This window comes from Felis catus, chromosome D2, assembly GCF_018350175.1.
Source record: "Felis catus isolate Fca126 chromosome D2, F.catus_Fca126_mat1.0, whole genome shotgun sequence".
Lineage (NCBI taxonomy): Eukaryota > Metazoa > Chordata > Mammalia > Carnivora > Felidae > Felis > Felis catus.
In genome coordinates, this window is record NC_058378.1 from 7243502 (window position 1) to 7261321 (window position 17820).

Sequence of the window (17820 nt, forward strand, 5' to 3'; positions counted from 1 at the left end):
GTTCATTCTCACTGCCGTGTGGCCCTGACTCTCCAACCAGGGCCGACCGGGTCCCTCCGGGGACATTGGCAATGTCCGGAGACAGTTTCTGGTTGTCACAACTGGGAGCAGGGAGAAGGTTGGTGCTAACCGTCCTGAAATGCACAGGACCGCCCCCCACCACAATGTATTCAGCCACGCGTGTCTTAGGGCCTCGGCTTCGGCGTCCAGGAGCATCATACAGCTCAGCCCTAGCTTGGCAATTCTTGAAGTCACGCTTACCACAGTCTCCTCGAAATAAAGAAACTCCCAAACAGGAGACACTCTTCATCTCAGGTGAAGGTTAGCGTCAAAGTGAATTATTACGTGCAGTCTTAGTTGTAGACCAGAGTTGCATGTTTTGGAACCAGTACAAGAATCCAAAGAGGTTCTGAGTGAGGGAATGAAACGGGCTAACTCAGGGTTTCCATCAAACAATGAATATGTGTAAGAATGTTCTTAAACACGGCTCTCTGGAAGTCTAATCTACACACTATAAACTATTATGAATTCACATACTGTAAACTGGCCCAATTCAATGATGCAGTCACGTAATACGCAAAGAACCTGAGGGTGCTTACAGCTGGGCAATCATCATTTCAATCTTATTTTATTTTTAAAATTTTATTTATTTTGAGAGGAAAGGAGGATGCAAGCAGGGGAGGGGCCGGAGGGGGGGTGGGCAGTGGGACAGAGAATCCCAAATCCCAAGCAGGCTCCATGCTGTCAGCACAGAGTCTGTCACGGGGCCCGAACTCAGAAACTGTGAGATCGTGACCCGAGCCAAAACCGAGAGTCGGACGCCTAACCATCTGAGGCCCCCGGGCGCCCCACAGCCTGATTTTAGAACATGTCCACCACACCCAAAACATTCCATGTGCCCATTTGCATCACTCCTGTTCCCACCCTGAGTCCCAAGAAGCCAACTGTCTATTTTCTGTCTCCAAAGACTTTCCGGCTCTGGATGTTTCTGTAAATGGGATCATACAATGCGCGGTCTTTTCCGTCTGGCTTCTCTCGCTTGGTGAAATGTTCTCAAGGTCCATCCACGTCGTAGCACGTATCGTTCGTTCTTTTTCATGGCTGAGTAGCATTCCACTGCAGGGATATATCAGGGGTTGATGATCGCCAAATGAGGGACACGTGGGTAGTTTCCAGTTGTGGGCTATTGTGGAAAGCAGACGTGAAGCAGAGCTAGGCGAACGGCCGACACGAGGAGGCCTTTGAAATAGGGACATGATTCTGGGCCAGATGCTATGTATCCTTTTTAAAGGTAATTTGCACAATTAAAAAAAAAAAAATAGAATAGGGGAGGGAAAAGACCGGAGAACGATACAAGGAGCATTAGGCTAACAGGGAAAAGGGGCCTCTGACATTTACCTGTATAGGCCCTGGCATCTTTGAAGGCATTTTATAACCAAATTGCAAGGCAGCAAAACTCTGCCTTAAAGGGAAGGAAAACGTATCCCTGGTTCCACTAAGAGAAGTCATTAAACATGCCACGCTTTTTAAATCACATTTTTGTCATGTCAATTCAAAGAAATCCAAGTTTACATCTTTATCCAGGTTCAACAAATGCCTAATATAAGAGAGAGAGAAAGAAAGAGGAAGGAAGGCAGATAGATGTGGAGAGGAGAGGAAAAAAGAAACAACAACTAAAACTTTTGCTCAGCTGATCCAGGTTTCCATTTTGGTAAAAGATCTTCCATAAAAGATCTGTTTGCTTAAGGTTTGCTAAGTTAGCTCGTTTGTGCGTCTGCAGAAGAGCAAAGCGGAACGCTCTGCCCTGTGCCCCAGCCTCGCCCGCACAAATCAACAGAGGGACGGCTTGTGAGGTAGGCACACAGAATCCAGTCAGCTCAGCCTTGGGGCTAATTTTTCCAGTTGAACCAAGAAGACCCTTGTTGGGGGCGGGGGGGGGCGGGGAGCAGAGTTAATAACCAACATTCAAACAAGGCGTCTTTATAATGTACCGTGAGGGGATTTCCCAGGGCTGTGAAACCACCTACCTCAATGGGAGCTGTCCATACTTGAGTTGGAGCTTTAAGATTAGGTCCTTGAGATGGAAAGCGTGTGTTTGATAACCGTTCAGAATGTTTGTGTTCGAGAAAAGTTAGGAAGCACGCAGCTGAAGAGACGTTTGCAGAAGAAAGACGGCAGTCACTGGAAGCGGGCATGAAATGGTGCAGAGTGACTCATTCCATCATCCATATCAGGCCATCTTTTTTGTTTTTTTTTTCAATTTTTTTTTCAACGTTTATTTATTTTTGGGACAGAGAGAGACAGAGCATGAACGGGGGAGGGGCAGAGAGAGAGAGGGAGACACAGAATCGGAAACAGGCTCCAGGCTCCGAGCCATCAGCCCAGAGCCCGACGCAGGGCTCGAACTCACGGACCGCGAGATCGTGACCTGGCTGAAGTCGGATGCTTAACTGACTGCGCCACCCAGGCGCCCCTGTTTTTTTTTTTAATGTTTATATATTTACTTTGAGAAGGGGGAGGCAGGGAGAGGAGGAGAGAGAATCGGAAGCAGTCTCCACGCTCCGCGTGGAGTCCAGTGTGGGGCTCGATCTCACGACCCTGAGATCGTGACCTGAGCCAAGATCAAGAGTCTGATGCTAACTGACTGAGCCACCCAGGCGCCCCCATGTCAGGCCATCTTATCAAGTGAGGCAGCGCTGACGGGGTTGATGGCAGAGGTCGTGCCGAGCTCAGAAGGTGGGGGTGGCCCTCGTGCCCCCTCTCACCTCCTCGGCGCCGGGAACAGGAGGGGGTGTGCCTGTCCTCACAAGGAGGAGGGACACGGAGGACAAGCGTGGGCAGATTGATGCTGTGCTGACAGGGAGGGGAGGCATCTGGAAGTCTCTCTTCTTCGCCCGGGGAGCAGGGAGGCTGCAAAGCCCAGAGATGCCATCGGCCTTCCCCGTAATTCTGAGGCTACGGCCGAGTATCCCAAATCGTGTAGCTTCTCGCCTGCCCAGAAGCACGACGGTGTGACAACGGGGGCCTTGTGTGTGTCTGAGGGGACGCGCCTCACGCTCGCCGTGTTCCCATCGCAGAACACGAGAGGGCGGAGTGGCTCCGCGGTGATCCTGCAGGACTGCGGTGGCACCGTTGTGTCCTCGCGTCCATCCATGAGGGTTTGAACACGTGGCCGGGGGGTCAGGCTCACTAGCAGCTCTTTTAGGCTTCTTCCGCGTACTCAGCTGAAGTATCTCCTTCATGTAACCCATAGAAGCAGGCGAGGAGGGAAGGGACACGCAGCCTGCACAGCCATTTGATCCGTTGATAGTCACGTCGTCCCACTCCATGCACGTTGTCCACGAACTGCAGCAAAACGGAGGTGCACGGTGATTTGAATGCATGATCCATGGAGACGAAGCCAGCCCGTCAGGTTAATCCTGTTTTGTTTTGTTTTGTTTTACTTTTTCTTCTTTCTTTAATTTTATTTTTAATTTTTTTTTTAATTTACATCCAAATTAGTTAGCATCTAGTGCAACAATGATTTCAGGAGGAGATTCCTTAGTGCCCCTGACCCATTTAGCCCATCCCCCTCCCACACCCCCTCCAGTAACCCTGTTCTCCATGTTTATGAGTCTCTTCTGTTTTGTCCCCCTCCCTGTTTTTATATTAGTTTTGTTTCCCTTCCCTTATGTTCGTCTGTTTTGTCTCTTAAAGTCCTTATAGGAGTGAAGTCATATGATTTTTGTCTTTCTCTGACTAACTTCACTTCACATAATACCCTCCAGTTCCATCCCCATAGTTGCAAATGGCAAGATTTCATTCTTTTTGATTGCCGAGTAATACTCTACTGTATATATATACCACATCTTCCTTATCCATTCATCCATCGATGGATATTTGGGCTCTTTCCATACTTTGGCTATTGTTGATAGTGCTTCTTTAAACATGGGGGTGCATGTGTCCCTTTGAAACAGCACACCTGTGTCCCTTGGATAAATGCCTAGTAGCGCAATTTCTGGGGCATAGGGTAGTTATATTTTTAGTTTTCTGAGGACCCTCCCTACTGGTTTCCAGAGTGGCTGCACCAGCTTGCATTCCCACCAACAATGCAAAAGAGATCCTCTCTCTCCGCATCCTCGCCAACATCTCTTGTTGCCTGAGTTGTTAATGTGAGCCATTCTGACAAGTGTGAGGTGGAATCTCATTGTGGTTTTGATTTCCATTTCCCTGATGATGAGTGGTGTTGAGCATTTTTTCGTGTGTCGGTTGGCCATCTGGATGTCTTCTTTGGAGAAGTGTCTATTCATGTCTTTTGCCCATGTCTTCACTGGATTGTTTTTTGGGTGTTGAGTTTGATACGTTCTTTATAGATTTTGGATACTAACCCTTTATCTGATCTGTCATTTGCAAATATCTTCTCCCATTCTGTCAGTTGCCTTTTAGTTTTGCTGATTGTGCCCTTTGCTGTGAAGAAGCTTTTATTTTGATGAGGTCCCCATAGTTCACTTTTGCTTTTGTTTCCCTTGCCTCTGGAGACGTGTTGGGTAAGAAGTTGCTGCGGCCAAGATCAGAGAGGTTTTTGCCTGCTTTCTCCTCGAGGATTTGATGCCTTCCTGTCTTACATTGAGGTCTTTCATCCACTTAGAGTTTATTTTTGTGTCTGCTGTAAGAAAGTGGTCCAGGTTCATTCTTCTGCATGTCGCTGTCCAGTTTTCCCAGCACCACTTGCTGACGAGACTGTGTTTATTGCATTGGATATTCTTTCCTGCTTTGTCAAAGATGAGTCGGCCATATGTTTGTGGGTCCATTTCTGGGTTCTCTATTCTGTTCCATTGATCTGAGTGTCTGTTCTTGTGCCAGTACCATACTGTCTTGATGATGACAGCTTTGCAGTATAGCTTGAAGTCTGGGATTGTGATGCCTCCTGCTTCGGTTTTCTTTTTCAAGATCCCTTTGGCTACTTGGGGTCTTTTCTGGTTCCATACAAATTTTAGGATTATTTGTTCTAGCTCTGTGAAGAATGCTGGTGTTATTTTGATAGGGATTGCATTGAATATGTAGATTGCTTTGGGTAGCATCAACGTTTTAACAATGTTTATTCTTCCTATCCAGGAGCGTGGAATCTTTTTCCATTTTTTGTGGGTCTTCTTCAGTTTCTTTCATAAGCTTTCTCTAGTTTTCAGTGTATAGATTTTTCACCTCTATGGTTAGATTTATTCCTAGGTATTTTATGGTTTTTTTGTGCAACTGTAAATGGGATTGATTCCTTGATTTCTCTTTCTGTCACTTCATTGTTGGTGTATAGGATTGCAACCGATTTCTGTGCGTTGATCTTATATCCTGCGACTTTGCTGAATTCATGAGTCAATTCTACCAGTTTTTGGGTGGAATCTTTTGGGTTTTCCATATAGAGTATCATGTCATCTGTGAAGAGGGAAAGTTTGACCTCCTCCTGGATGATTTGGATGCCTTTTATTTCTTTGTGTTGTCTGATTGCAGAGGTTAACCCTGTTTTAAAGAAACAAACAAATGAACCAACAAAAATCCTGGAATGCCTGGGTGGCTCCATGATTAAGTGTCTGCCTCTTGATTTTGGCTCAGGTCGTGATCTTCCGGTTTGTGGGTTCAAGACTGTAGTTGGGCTCTGTGCTGACGGCGTGGAGCTTGCTGGGGATACTCTCTCACCCTCTTTCTCTCTCTGCCTCTCCCCTGCTCGCTCCCTATCTCTCTCTCAAAATACATAAATAAACATTAAAAAAAAAACCCTAGTGTACCCCCCCACCCCCACCGGACCTCAGGTTTTGACGTGCCTAAGCTAGGTGATTGCTGCCGGAGGCCCCTTCCACCTGCTGCGTGAACGCGGCCACGGGGCGTGTGCTTCAGCGTGGATCCTCCACGGATGGAGTCTCAGTTCCAGAAGCAGGGCCACGTCTCTCGGGCTCCCTGCCTGCCGCTCCCTGTAGGCGTCCTCGGGGAGCGGCCCACCTGTGCCGGTGACCGGTCCGGCCCGCCTGGGACCGGGCGGATGCGTGGTCCGCCAGCTCAGGGTGGCCGCCCTGTGTTTGAACACTACCGACCCTGTTGCTTTGCCTGTGTTTGAGCTTTGGGTAAACGCCATCATACAGCATGCGCACTCCTTTCGTGTCTGGCCTCTCTCGGCGTTGCGTTCGCCAGACCCACCCTATCGCGTGTCGTCGCGCGTGTGTCCGTCCTCCTTGCTGTGGGGTGTTCGTCCAAGTGTGAAGACATTGGCTTACTCGCCAGATGACTGCTGAGTGGCAGCTGGGTGTCTTTGAATATTGATAACAGTCCTGGGAGGTAGGTGCCGTTGCTGGGTCCATTTGGCAGCTGTTGGGAAACTGAGGCTTGGAGCGGCTTTCATATTTATTATTATTATGATGATGTTATTATTATATTTATCGTCGTTATTATTAAAACAAGTTGTGCAGGTCACTTGAGCCCAAGAGCCTGTGCTGTTCACCGTCCCGGTCGCTTTTCTGCCTCAGTGCCCGACTGAGCCCGGTGGGGAAGCAGTTCCTGGGTCTGATCGTCTCCTGTCCCCTTGAAAGGGTTCAGCTGTGACGCTGTGGTAGCGGGCCGGGAGACAAAATCTCTGTCACCGGGCCATGTGGACCCGTCTCTGCCTCCGGGACCAAGCTTTGTTCCGAGGAGAAGTTTGCTGCACTTAGATGAAAAGCTCTCCCACTGGTTCACCTGACATTTCTGAGTCCCCCGGAGATCCCGTGTAGGCTGGCGCTGGGCTCCTCTTTGCAAAGACCTGTTGAAAAGCAGGATTGACCCTTCCGAGGAGGGGGGAGCGGGTCTGTTTTGTTAGCACACCTTTGGCTTTATAACTGTTAAGGCTCTACTTTTCACAGGTAGAATGTGAAGAGACCTGTTTGGGTTGGGTTTTTTTGGGGTTTTTTTCCCCCTCTCGTTTTTCCTGTATTGAGGAATTCTTTTTCCTGTGTGGAGCCTCCTCTGGCTCTTTGTAGGAAAGAGCTCACATTTATGTTTTTTAGAGAATTTCCACGGATGTATTTTCCTTCCTCCTGCCTCTCAAGTGACAGGACGTTCAGGTAGAGGTGGTTTAACATTGAAAAGAAAGATCAATTTCCCAGCCTTGGGTCCAGAACCAGGAAGCTGATGGGAAGTCCGTTCTTGGCATCTCCCTGGGGCGAAATGGCGGAGCACACACAGGGCCACCCGTTCCCAAGTTCCCTCATCCGTAGGACATGACATATTCCACTCCTTCGTCCCTGACCGTTTTAGAACAGGGAAGGAGGTTGCTGGATCTTTGGTGAGATGATGGCCAGAGACTCCGCACCCAGGAAGGCTCATCACTCACTTTGTTTCCTGCTCTGGAGAATAAGAAGGAACATTGGCCGCCTTCAAGTCTGGACGGAAGTTTCTGTTTGTTAGTTGGCTGTGGATGTGTATAGGGACAGGTTAAAACCAAGTTTGTTCTAAAGGCCTTTCATTCGAACGATATATGCAGGCTGTCTCCGTAGAACTTCATCCTTTTCTTCCAGACACTTCTTTCCGCTGTGGAAATCTGTGAGCCTTGTCAGCCAGGAGAGTGGCAGTTCTCCAGAAAAAAAAAAAAAAAAAAGAGAGAAGAAAAAAGGCCATTTTACTCACTGGTTGACAGAGGGGGAGAGTGTGGCCACCTAGGAATGTCTGAGTTGCTCAGTCGTGGATCCGGAGGTTGAATTCTCTTCCCCACAATGTCTCCATACAGTCTCCCCACGCCCTGCTACACAGCCTCCCCGCTCCCCTAGCCCACGACTCTGCTCACCACCAGTTTCCAGGTAATGTGTGAAAGCTACATGTTCTTAATATAGGCTATAAGTCTTGCTGGAAAAAATGATCTAGCCTTTGAAAACCAGTGATGTCTGAAATTTCAGAACCGGTAAAACTTTAGTCTCTTGTGATGACACGTACTGTGTTCCTGCAACCCAGTTGTTTCTAGCAGCTAACAATTTGGAAGCAGGACTTTTCTTTTTTTAATTTTTGAGAGAGCGTGTGAGCCGGGGAGGGGCAGAGAGAGAGAGAGGGAGAGAGAATCCCAAGCAGGCTCCATACCGTCAGTGCAGAGCCTGATTCAGGGCTCAGTCCCACGAACTGTGAGATCATGACCTGAACTGAGATCAGGAGTCAGACACTTAACCTACTGGGCCACCCAGGTGCCCCCTAAGACCGTCTTATGTTAGATTTTCGCTGGTTAATTTACTTACTAGACTAGCGCACTCAGGTAAAGGAACTAGAATGTAAATATGCGAAAGTTTACACCCACTTCAAAAGGAAGTGATGATTGAATAGGAAATTGCACATAGTCTTTTCTGAATTTGATGTAATCTTTTAAATGACCGGATTTAAAACTGCCCTAGTAGGCATAATGTCACCTACTTTCCTTCATATACTGGTTTGTTCTAAGGTTCTAATCAAATGAATTGTGTATCCTTAAAGCCCTTATTTCTAGCAGGGTTGAATTTGATCAAGGGGAAGATGAATGTGTACTACGTAGTCAGGTATAACCCGGAGCCTTCGTATAAAGTAAAAATTATTATGGTTTAATCGACATTGTTCTAAGGAATTTATAACTCATTATAAGCACTTTCGTTTACAATGACGCTAGATAAAAAGCTAATTCACATATATTTTTCCAGTGCAAGAATTAGGCATGTGGGACTTCTCATAAATTCATCACGCCTCAGGATTGCAAAGACTTTATACTATTTACCATTGAGGTTATATATTCTCTCTTTTATATATTCTCTCTTCTTCAGAGCAAAATCCTCAAGAATGATAGAAACGTCTAAGAAACAAAAGCCCAACCACTCTTTTTTATTCAGACTCTCATTTTTTTTTAAAGACTGACCAAAACAACTCTGTATTTACGTTCTTTCCTTACTTTTCTTTTCTCGCTTGGCGTGGTACTCACGTTCCGTCACACCAGTTGTGTCCAAGCTGTAGTATAACCAGAAAAAATTGGAGTCCCGACTGAAAGAAAAGATTGATCGATTCCACTACACTGCAAAAACTAACTCTGTGGCGAGCAACATTGTAAGCAGGTCATAAGTCATACCAATCGCAAAGTCAGGGAGCAAAGAACCGACGGGAAGATTACTGTCAATAGAAAGAGCTCCTATAAATCAACTAGCACAAGACCAAGAATGCAGTAAGAAGATCGGGGAGGGGTACGAAGGAAAGCTTAAAAAGTAAATGAGTAAAGGAAATGCAAACAAGCCTAACGTAACACAAGGTGTGCAGCATCATTCTATTCTAGAATAGAAATTCAAAGTAAAATCAGTTTGAAATACCATTTTTTACCCATTAGATTAGAAGAAATCCGAAAGTCTTGATAACATACCCTGGTGTCAGTGCTGTCGGGAACCTGGAACTTGTGTATCGATGGTGAATGTGTAGCTTGGTGTACTTTCCAGAATCTTCTCTGGAAGGCAACTTAGTTATATGTATCAATATGCCCATATTGATTGACCACCTAGTGATCCTACTTCTAAGAATTCATCCCATAGGCATAGTTTCACATGGGAGAAATTAAGCACATGGTAATCCATTGCTGCATTGTTTACAGTAGTAAAACATTGGAAATGTCTATCAAAAGCTAGCCACGTTATGGTATATCCATACCGTGGAACACTATGTGGGTAAAACGAATAAGAAAACTCTCTGTATGGAGGTGGAAAGATTCACCAAGATAGAGCTGATAAAGATGTGTAATAGTGTGGAAAGGAGGATGAAGCAATTAAACATTAAATACAGATTTTAAGTTTTGTTTCTGTTCGCATCAAGAAACTGACAGGATATGGGGCACCTGGATGGCTCCGTTGGTTAAGCATCCGACTTCGGCTCAGGTCATGATCTCACGGTCTGTGAGTTCCAGCCCCGCATCAGGCTCTGTGCTGACGGCTCGGAGCCTGGAGCCTGCTTCCGATTCTGGGTCTCCCTGTCTCTCTGCCCCTCCCCCGCTCACACTCTGTCTCTCTCTCAAAAATAAATACATATTTAAAAAAAAAAGGAACTGACAGGACATACGAGGAACTAATAGAAGGGGTTACGTATCTTCGGAGGTGGGAAGGAAGGCGGGTAGACCTTCTTGTGTAACAGAAAGTTTGTGAGTCATGTGGATATTACTTATTCACAGTTCAGTACTAAAGATGAAGAATGGCGTGGTGCATGGACCCAGGTTCAGACTGACGGGTGTGTAGAAGCTGGAGGTAGAGGGTGTGCGAGGTGAGGTGTGAAAAGATGGAACTGTCACAGCAGAGGGCCACCCACCGAGCCGTGTCAGAGCTGCTGGGTAAGAGTCAACCCAGGTGAGCAAAGGTGGTTTCTAAGAAGTCTTAGAATCAACAGCTGGGGCCAGAGGCTCCAGGAGAATGGGCCATGTGCCCAGGAGTGGATCTGGGGTAGAAATGCCCCGGTCGTTTCTAGGAACCAGATCTAAGTCAATAGGAGTAGAGGTCGGGAATAAAGGTATGAAATACGCAAGACACGGGTTTTCTAGATCCCGGACTTATCCTCTGGAGGGGAAAAAATGGCTTCTTGTAGGCAGCCTGTCTCCACTCTTGGGTTTTGTCAACCAGCCCCAGGCACGTCTTTGTAAGGAAGCCGTGGTAACGACTCGTTTGCACCCCGTGTCTAATGACTAAACTGAGTGTGTAAGACCCTCAAAGATTGTTCAGTTTGGAATAAGAAGACTCGGACTTGAGATTCTGTGTGACCGTGGGTCAAACACTTGACCTCTTGGCACCTTAGCTTTGCTGTCTGTGAAATGGACCTGATGGGGCATGCTGTTTTGTGAGGCTTTAGAAACTCTAAGTTTCGGTAAGGGACTGACCACTGAGATATTTTTTTAATTTTTATTAAAAATTTTTTAAATGTTTATATTTGAGAGAGAGAGACACACAGAGTGCGAGTAGGGGAGGGGCAGAGAGCGAGAGGGAGACACAGAATCCGAAGCGGGCTCCAGGCTCTGAGCCGTCAGCACAGAGCCCCACGTGGGGCTCGAACTCCCAAGCGGTTGAGATCATGACCTGCGCGGAAGTCAGACGCTTAACCGACTGAGCCACCCAGGCGCCCCCTGAGATATTTTTGTATATGCTTGAGTCAGGAGGGCCCCGTGCTGTGTGCTCTGCGCGGAGTTAGAAATGCAGGGCACGAAGGGCTTTTACAGCTGGAGAATCAGGGAGAATGCCCCTGAATTTTGAGGGATATGGTTATGTTTCTTTCTGTACTACATGTTTCATGGCAGAGGAGGACTGAGTAGAGAGAATCCCTTGGGCTGTCTGGATAATTTTAGCTATGATCGGTCACTTAATTATTGTTGTATTATAATTATTAGTAATAATAACTATTTTAATTATCATTAACAACAAGCGTAGCTAACATTCAGGGAGGGCTTAGCTATTGGTCAGGCCCTACTGTTTTATGTCCATTTTCTCATCTAATCCTTGTGACAGCTCAGTTAGGCAGACTGTTACACAGGCGATTTTCCAGGGATAGGAATGGAGAGGTTAAGGAATTTGCAAGAGGCGTGCGGCTGGCAGGTCAGAGAGCCGGGGGGGGGGGGGGGCACCCCAGTCGCTGCCCGTGCCACCCATGTTTTAAGCTTTAGACCGTTCTGCTGTTTGAAGGGAACATGCGTCCAGTCTGGGGAGGAGAGGTGGGGGCCGGCGCTTCTGTTCATATGTAGGTCGGGTTTTAATTGATATTGTTGAGTTCATCTGCCAGGGCTGATAAGTATGGCTTAGCCCCAGATCTGTAACTCTGCCAAGATTTTGAAAAGATTTTTACCCCTCCTGTCACCAGTGCCCCTGCATTGGCTGCCATATTCTTCCAAGAGTAGTTCAGCATCAGGCCCTCTACCTGTGCCCATAATACGCATTAGAATTAGGGGCGCCTGGGCGGCTCAGTCGGTTATGCGTCCGACTTCGGCTCAGGTCATGGTCTCGAGGTTTGGGAGTTGGAGCCCCACATCAGGCTCTGTGCTGACAGCTCGGAGCCTGGAGCCTGCTTGGAATTCTGTGTCTTCCTCTATCCCTCCCCCACTCACACTCTGTCTCTCTCTGTCTCTCTCTCTCAAAAATAAAAATAATAAAAACAGTTAAAAAAAATGGATCATCTTTAAAAAAAAATAGAATAACAAACCTTATCTTATGGACTGTCACGGGCATGACAAATTAGTTTCACTGAAAATACTTAATATTCATTTCAGTAAATTTTAATTTCTTTTAACGTTTATTTATTTTTGAAAGACATAGAGACAGAGCACGTGCGGGGGAGGGGCAGAGAGAGAGGGAGACACAGAATCCAAAGCAGGTCCAGGCTCCGAGCTGTCAGCACAGAGCCCGACGCGGGACTAGAACCAGGAGATCATGACCTGAGCCGAAGTCGGATGTTTAACCGACTGAGCCACCCAGGCGCCCCTCATTCAGTAAATCTTAAACTCCTTCAATAGGCCAGACACATGGATTCCAGGACAAATGTGGGTGCAGACTCGACCGAACTCCTAATCTGGGGAAGCAGACAGAGCTGTCGGTTAATAACCATAATTAACATCAATTCTCTTACATCAGCTAGCGTTCTGACATTTGCCTGTGCGTTAAAATCATCACGTTTGTACTTCCCAAACAAACAGACAAAGAAGGCAGTTTCTCGGGCCTTACCCCACAGCGGCCGAATCGCAGTCTCTTGGGGTTGGTCTTGGGAATCTGTATTTTTAACATATACCCCTCAGAGTTCTGCAGTTAAGTTTGGGAAGTGAGATATGGGCAGAAGCAGGATACTGTGGGATCTGAAGGAGAAGCTAAACCCGTCTGTGGGTGGGAAGATGAGCCAGAGGCTCACAGCAACGTTGAAGCCATACCGGCAGGAGTGAGGGAGCATCGGGTATGTAGAGAACAGGACGTTACAAGGAGGGAGAATGTGGGTGAAAGCACAAAGCAAAAAAAAAAAAGGAAGGTTTGTTTTGGATGGGTGCCTGGGAGTAAAGGCCAAGAAAGGCAGTAGGTAATGCTGAAAAAGGTGGTCATGACCCCCATGTGAGGTCTGTGGACTTCAAAGAAGCCAATAGACTTTATTTTAATGTTTGTTTATTTTTGAGAGAGAGAGAGAAAGTGTGAGCAGGGGAGGGGCGGAGAGAGAGGGAGAGAGAAAATCCCAAGCAGGCTCCACACTGTCCGCACAGAGCCTGATGAGGGGCTTGAACTCTCCAACTGCGGGAGCATGACCCGAGCCGAAATCAAGATCAGACGATTAACTAACAGAGCCACCCGGACACCCCAAAGCCAAACGATTTTAAGCAAGAGAATTTTACTCTTGGTAAAGGAGGGGAGTGACCCGATGTAGGGGGAGAGGCAGGGGGTTCCGTCTGAAGGGCGTCCGGGACGTTCTCGTGAGCAATTAGCTAACTGACAATAGCGGGGTGGCTTGAAGGGTATTTCTTAGCTAAGATGGACCGCACTTACTGATAAATTGTGGGTTTTTTTGTTTTAAGAGGGAAGGCACAGTAGGGTGGCCGAGCTTAGCTAACGGGGAGAAGTGAGGTCATTGCATGTGGCAAAGGAGCGGGGGGGTGATGACAGGAGATGAATTCTGCCTTGATCCTGCTGCGTTTCAGAGGCCCTGGGGGACCGCATGTCCTGGGCATTTGGGTGTCTGAAGATGGAGATTTGGAGCCCACAGCGGAACGACGGTAGACAATGCCCTACCTTGCAGAGAGCCACTCAGGGTGCACGGGGGAAGGCAGAAGGCTGGCTAGGGGGGATGAGGACAGCTTTGGCACTGGAAGCCACTGTTACAAACACTTTACATGCAGCTGTTTATTTATTTATTTATTTAAAAAGTTTTTGATGTTTATTTCTGAAAGAGAGAGAGAGAGCACAAGTGGGGGCGGGACAGAGAGAGAGGGAGCCACAGAATCCGAAGCAGGCTCCAGGCCCCGAGCTGTCAGCACAGAGCCCCATGCGGGGCTCGAACTTACGGACCGCGAGATCATGACCTGAGCCGAAGTCGGACGCTCGACCGACTGAGCCACCCAGGCACCCCCACGCAGCAATTTCTTTAATCTGTCTGAATCTCCTGGTGGGCATCAAAGTCCTATGGCAATGGGTTAGAGTCCTAGAATCCTAATAATAATAATAATGCCAGTGAGCTACAAGAAAGGCGTTCATCTGGCTCTTTCACAAACGCCCTTGGCTTTGCTCCTCCTCACTGAAGTAGGTGCCTCTCTGGGTGCACTCGTGATGGTTGATGGAGACACTGTGCCTTCCGATCCCAGTTTCGGTCCCCGAGTTCTCGTCATCGAATCATCAAAAAATTATCACAGTACTATACATTTAAAAGAAAAGACTTGAGCTGGGCAGGATGATTGTGTTTATCTCAGAACATGATGAGTTTAGTGACCTTTCTTATCCTTAGGTATCAGCCTCACCCTGCACATAGGACAGTCAGTGTGGCAGGGGAAGTTGTAATTTACTTGTGTTCGAGCACAGAGTGAGCGAGTTTCGCACGCGCGAGCATCTTGATACGAACTCTTCAGAATGGTGATTTCAGGCTATTTCAGGCTGAGGAACTCTTTTAGTTGACGATGATACACATTTTAGTTTGGCAATCGTTGCGTTACTTGTTTTGCAGTTGTGATGGAAAAACAGTGGCATAATCCGTGAGAGGTAGTGCTTAGGAAGTATGTGGCCCGTTTAACTTATTCAAGAAATGCCTTCAATTGATGTCCAGTTTAATATCTTACCGGATTCAGGTGATGGTGTGGATTTCAGCACTAACTGGAATGCACTGAGTCCCATCAGCTGCAGTGAGTCTCCGGAGATATGGGAGACTCACTAGAAACCCCAAGTGCAAACTGTTTCACATTTGGGGCAGATTTGACGCAGATTTCAAAGAATGGACGAGAGATTGTTTAAGGATATCCGCTTCAGTCCATCAGCCAACGGAATATTTGTCAAACTTCTATTATTCATCCAACAAATATTTACTGAGCACTTAGTGAAGCCTAGGTACTGCACAGTTGCTATTTCCTTTTTATCCTTGCAGCAGTTAGCAAGAATTGTAACCCCACAATTTTGCAAGATTTAGAGAGGTCAGGCTTAGCTTGTTCAAGGTGCGAGGGGAGCCAGAATTTGACCCGAGTCTGAACTGGCCAGCCTTAAAATCCGTATCATTTCCTCCTAGCTGGTCCTTGTCAGGAATATAAGATACATAAGCCATAGCTTCCCACACTTAGGGTTGACAGTGAAGTCTAAAACAGAAGACTTAAGTCTCTAAGCGTGTAAAGCGTTAGGTCTGCGTGCAGAACATCCAAGGGCGCCTGGGTGGCTCAGTCAGTTAAGTGTCCGACTTCGGCTCAGGTCATGATCTTGCAGTTCGTGAGTTCGAGCCCCGTGTCGGGCTCTGTGCTGACAGCTCAGAACCTGGAGCCTGAGTCGTCAGATTCTGTGTCTCCCTCTTTCTCTGCCCCTCCCTCCCCTGCTCATGCTCTGTCTCTCCCTGTCTCTCAAAAATAAATAAATGTAAAAAAAAAAACATTTTAAAATATTTTACTCTACAAAGTACAGAAAAAAGAACAAGATACGTATTTTAACAGTGAGTGAGGTCATTGTCTAGAGTATAGTAAATTATGACGGAGAGAGATGACTATGCAAATGTCATTTGCAACTTACGTAGAAATGCATATTCTTACTAGTAACTAATCTAGGAGGAAAAAAATAAAATAAAACCACAAACACAGCACATGAGTTGGGTTATGTAGAAACAAGTATATGGCAGGCTGGTGGTTTTGTCTTTCTGGAATGAATTGGCAGTCCATAGTGAGACCTAGGAAATAGTTCATGACCTTTAATACTCAACCATTTCATTCTGAGTTATACGTCCCAAGGAAATATAACCTGAAAGGGAAGAAATATAAATGCACATTGATAATTATAAAACATTTGAAGGTCTTCATATTGAGCATGCCAACAAAGCGAGATGTTTATTTATTTTGTTACTTATTTTGAGAGAGAGAGAGAGAGCGAGAGCGAGCAGGGGAGGGGCAGAGGAAGAGGGAGAGAATCCTAAGCAGGCTCCGTGCTGACCGGCTGAGTCCCACGACCCCGGGATCATGATCTGAGCTGAAATCAAGAGTCGGATGCTCAACCGGCCGAGCCACGCAGGCGCCCAGGGAAAGAGTTTTCTATTATTTACACTCTTGTGTGGCGTCAAAAGCCCGAATGTGCGTTATCTCATGTAGTCCCCAGTGATGAAGCTGTGACACAGAAGTCACCCGGCTGGAACAGGGAACGTGGGGTTCTGTGTAGGCAGAAGGGGAACCTGGCCGTGGTGGGGAAGGGCGGGCGCGCCTGGAGCACTTTCTGCAACAGGGACGCCCAGCGGCAGGCAGGACCGGCGCGGAGTTGTCCTTAGGACGGGAGGTGGCTGTGTGTGCGCGGTGTGGGAGGCGGGAGGGTGCAGGAGAAATTCAAATCCACTTGACCATCTACTAGTGAAGACGTTTCGCAAAAGTCCAAACGGCCTGGGAGCGCAGGGAAACCCCTGTCTGACCCACCGGCTCCCGCGTCCTGGTTCCTCTGGCTCTGAACCTTTCACGGCACCCAGCTTGGATTCGGATGCCCTGCCCGGCCCTTTCCCCTTTCTTCTAGTCACGCAAAGTCAAGGCTGAGGCTGGGCCCTCCCCTCTCTGCACCGCCCGGCGCCAGAGTCAGAGCGACTGACCTGGGGCTGCGACCCTGGGCTGTGGGACAAGGTCCTTGCACTAGCAGGGGTGAGGCTGCCCTGGGGCAAAGGCCATCCTGTGAGGGTAACTGAGGACTGAGCGGGCAGCCGACACCCTGGTCACTGATGAGTGGACCGAGGTGTGGAGTGTTTACTGGCTGGACCTTGGGTCAAAGGTAATAATAATCACAACAGCAACAACAACAACAACATAGGGTCGTGCACCGAGGTGTGGAGTGTTTACTGGCTGGACCTTGGGTCCAAGATAATAATAATCACAACAGCAACAACAACAACAACGGGTGTATGTGTTTAACTCTTTGCCCCATTCGAAGTCCTGTCCTGCCTCACCTCCCCAGACCAGCCTCAGCGTGGACCCAAGTCCCTAGGTCGCTTCTGAGTCTGGCTGATTTAGACAAACAACCATGATTTTCTCCAGACTAGATTAAATGCCGCCCGGGCCACGTAAGATTCACTGTCTTCCTGTGTGTCCTGTATTTTCTTTGATACTTTATATAGAGAATCATTTTATGTAATCCTTTCAGCAACCCTGTGAGGAAACTTCTTGGCCCCATTTTACAGAGCAGCCAATGGAGGTTCCGTGATGTTATTAACGTACCCAGAGTCCCAGAGCAAGGAAGGCTACGAAGCAGGTTTCAAACCCAGGTTTGCTGGACTCCAAACCCCATACTCACCCTACCCCTGTTAATGCTTCAGGGAGCCTTTCTGGGCCAGTGACTGGAAAAAGGGAGGGCTTTTTGCCAAATTTTTCTTAGAGACCCAGAACAGAAATATGCCACCAACGTTATGGTTTCTGCTAGGAAGCGGTGCTCGGTGAGGTGCTGAGGCTCTCTGTTGATACGCGCAGGGAAGCAAACATTTTTTTTTCTTTACCGTGTGTTTTGTTTTCCATAGAGAGCATTCTTTTTCTGACAGCCCCTTTCTTTCCAAAGTTTAGAACAGCAGCATATGCTCGCTAGAAGAGAGTAAAGGTTTCAGCAAAGCAAAGTTTTTGGCTGCCCCGCCCCTTTGCAGTTCAAATATCATTCGAAACATCTGTTTCTATTCTGTTTGCCTTTTGGAGAA

The 17820-nt window shown here is 47.4% G+C and overlaps 1 protein-coding gene across 3 annotated transcripts in view; it reads left to right on the forward strand.

The window, feature by feature from the left end:
• PAPSS2 (3'-phosphoadenosine 5'-phosphosulfate synthase 2) overlaps positions 1-17820 on the forward strand; it is a 71866-nt gene that overhangs the window by 19622 nt on the left and 34424 nt on the right. The window contains exon 2 of one of the 3 annotated variants that reach the window (XM_023240330.2): positions 3254-3412. The exons of the other annotated variants lie outside the window; for them this stretch is intronic. Within the exon in view, the coding sequence (XP_023096098.2) occupies positions 3389-3412 (24 nt within the window). The 5' untranslated portion in view covers positions 3254-3388. The remainder of the gene's footprint in view (positions 1-3253; positions 3413-17820) is intronic. 3 annotated transcript variants of the gene reach the window in all.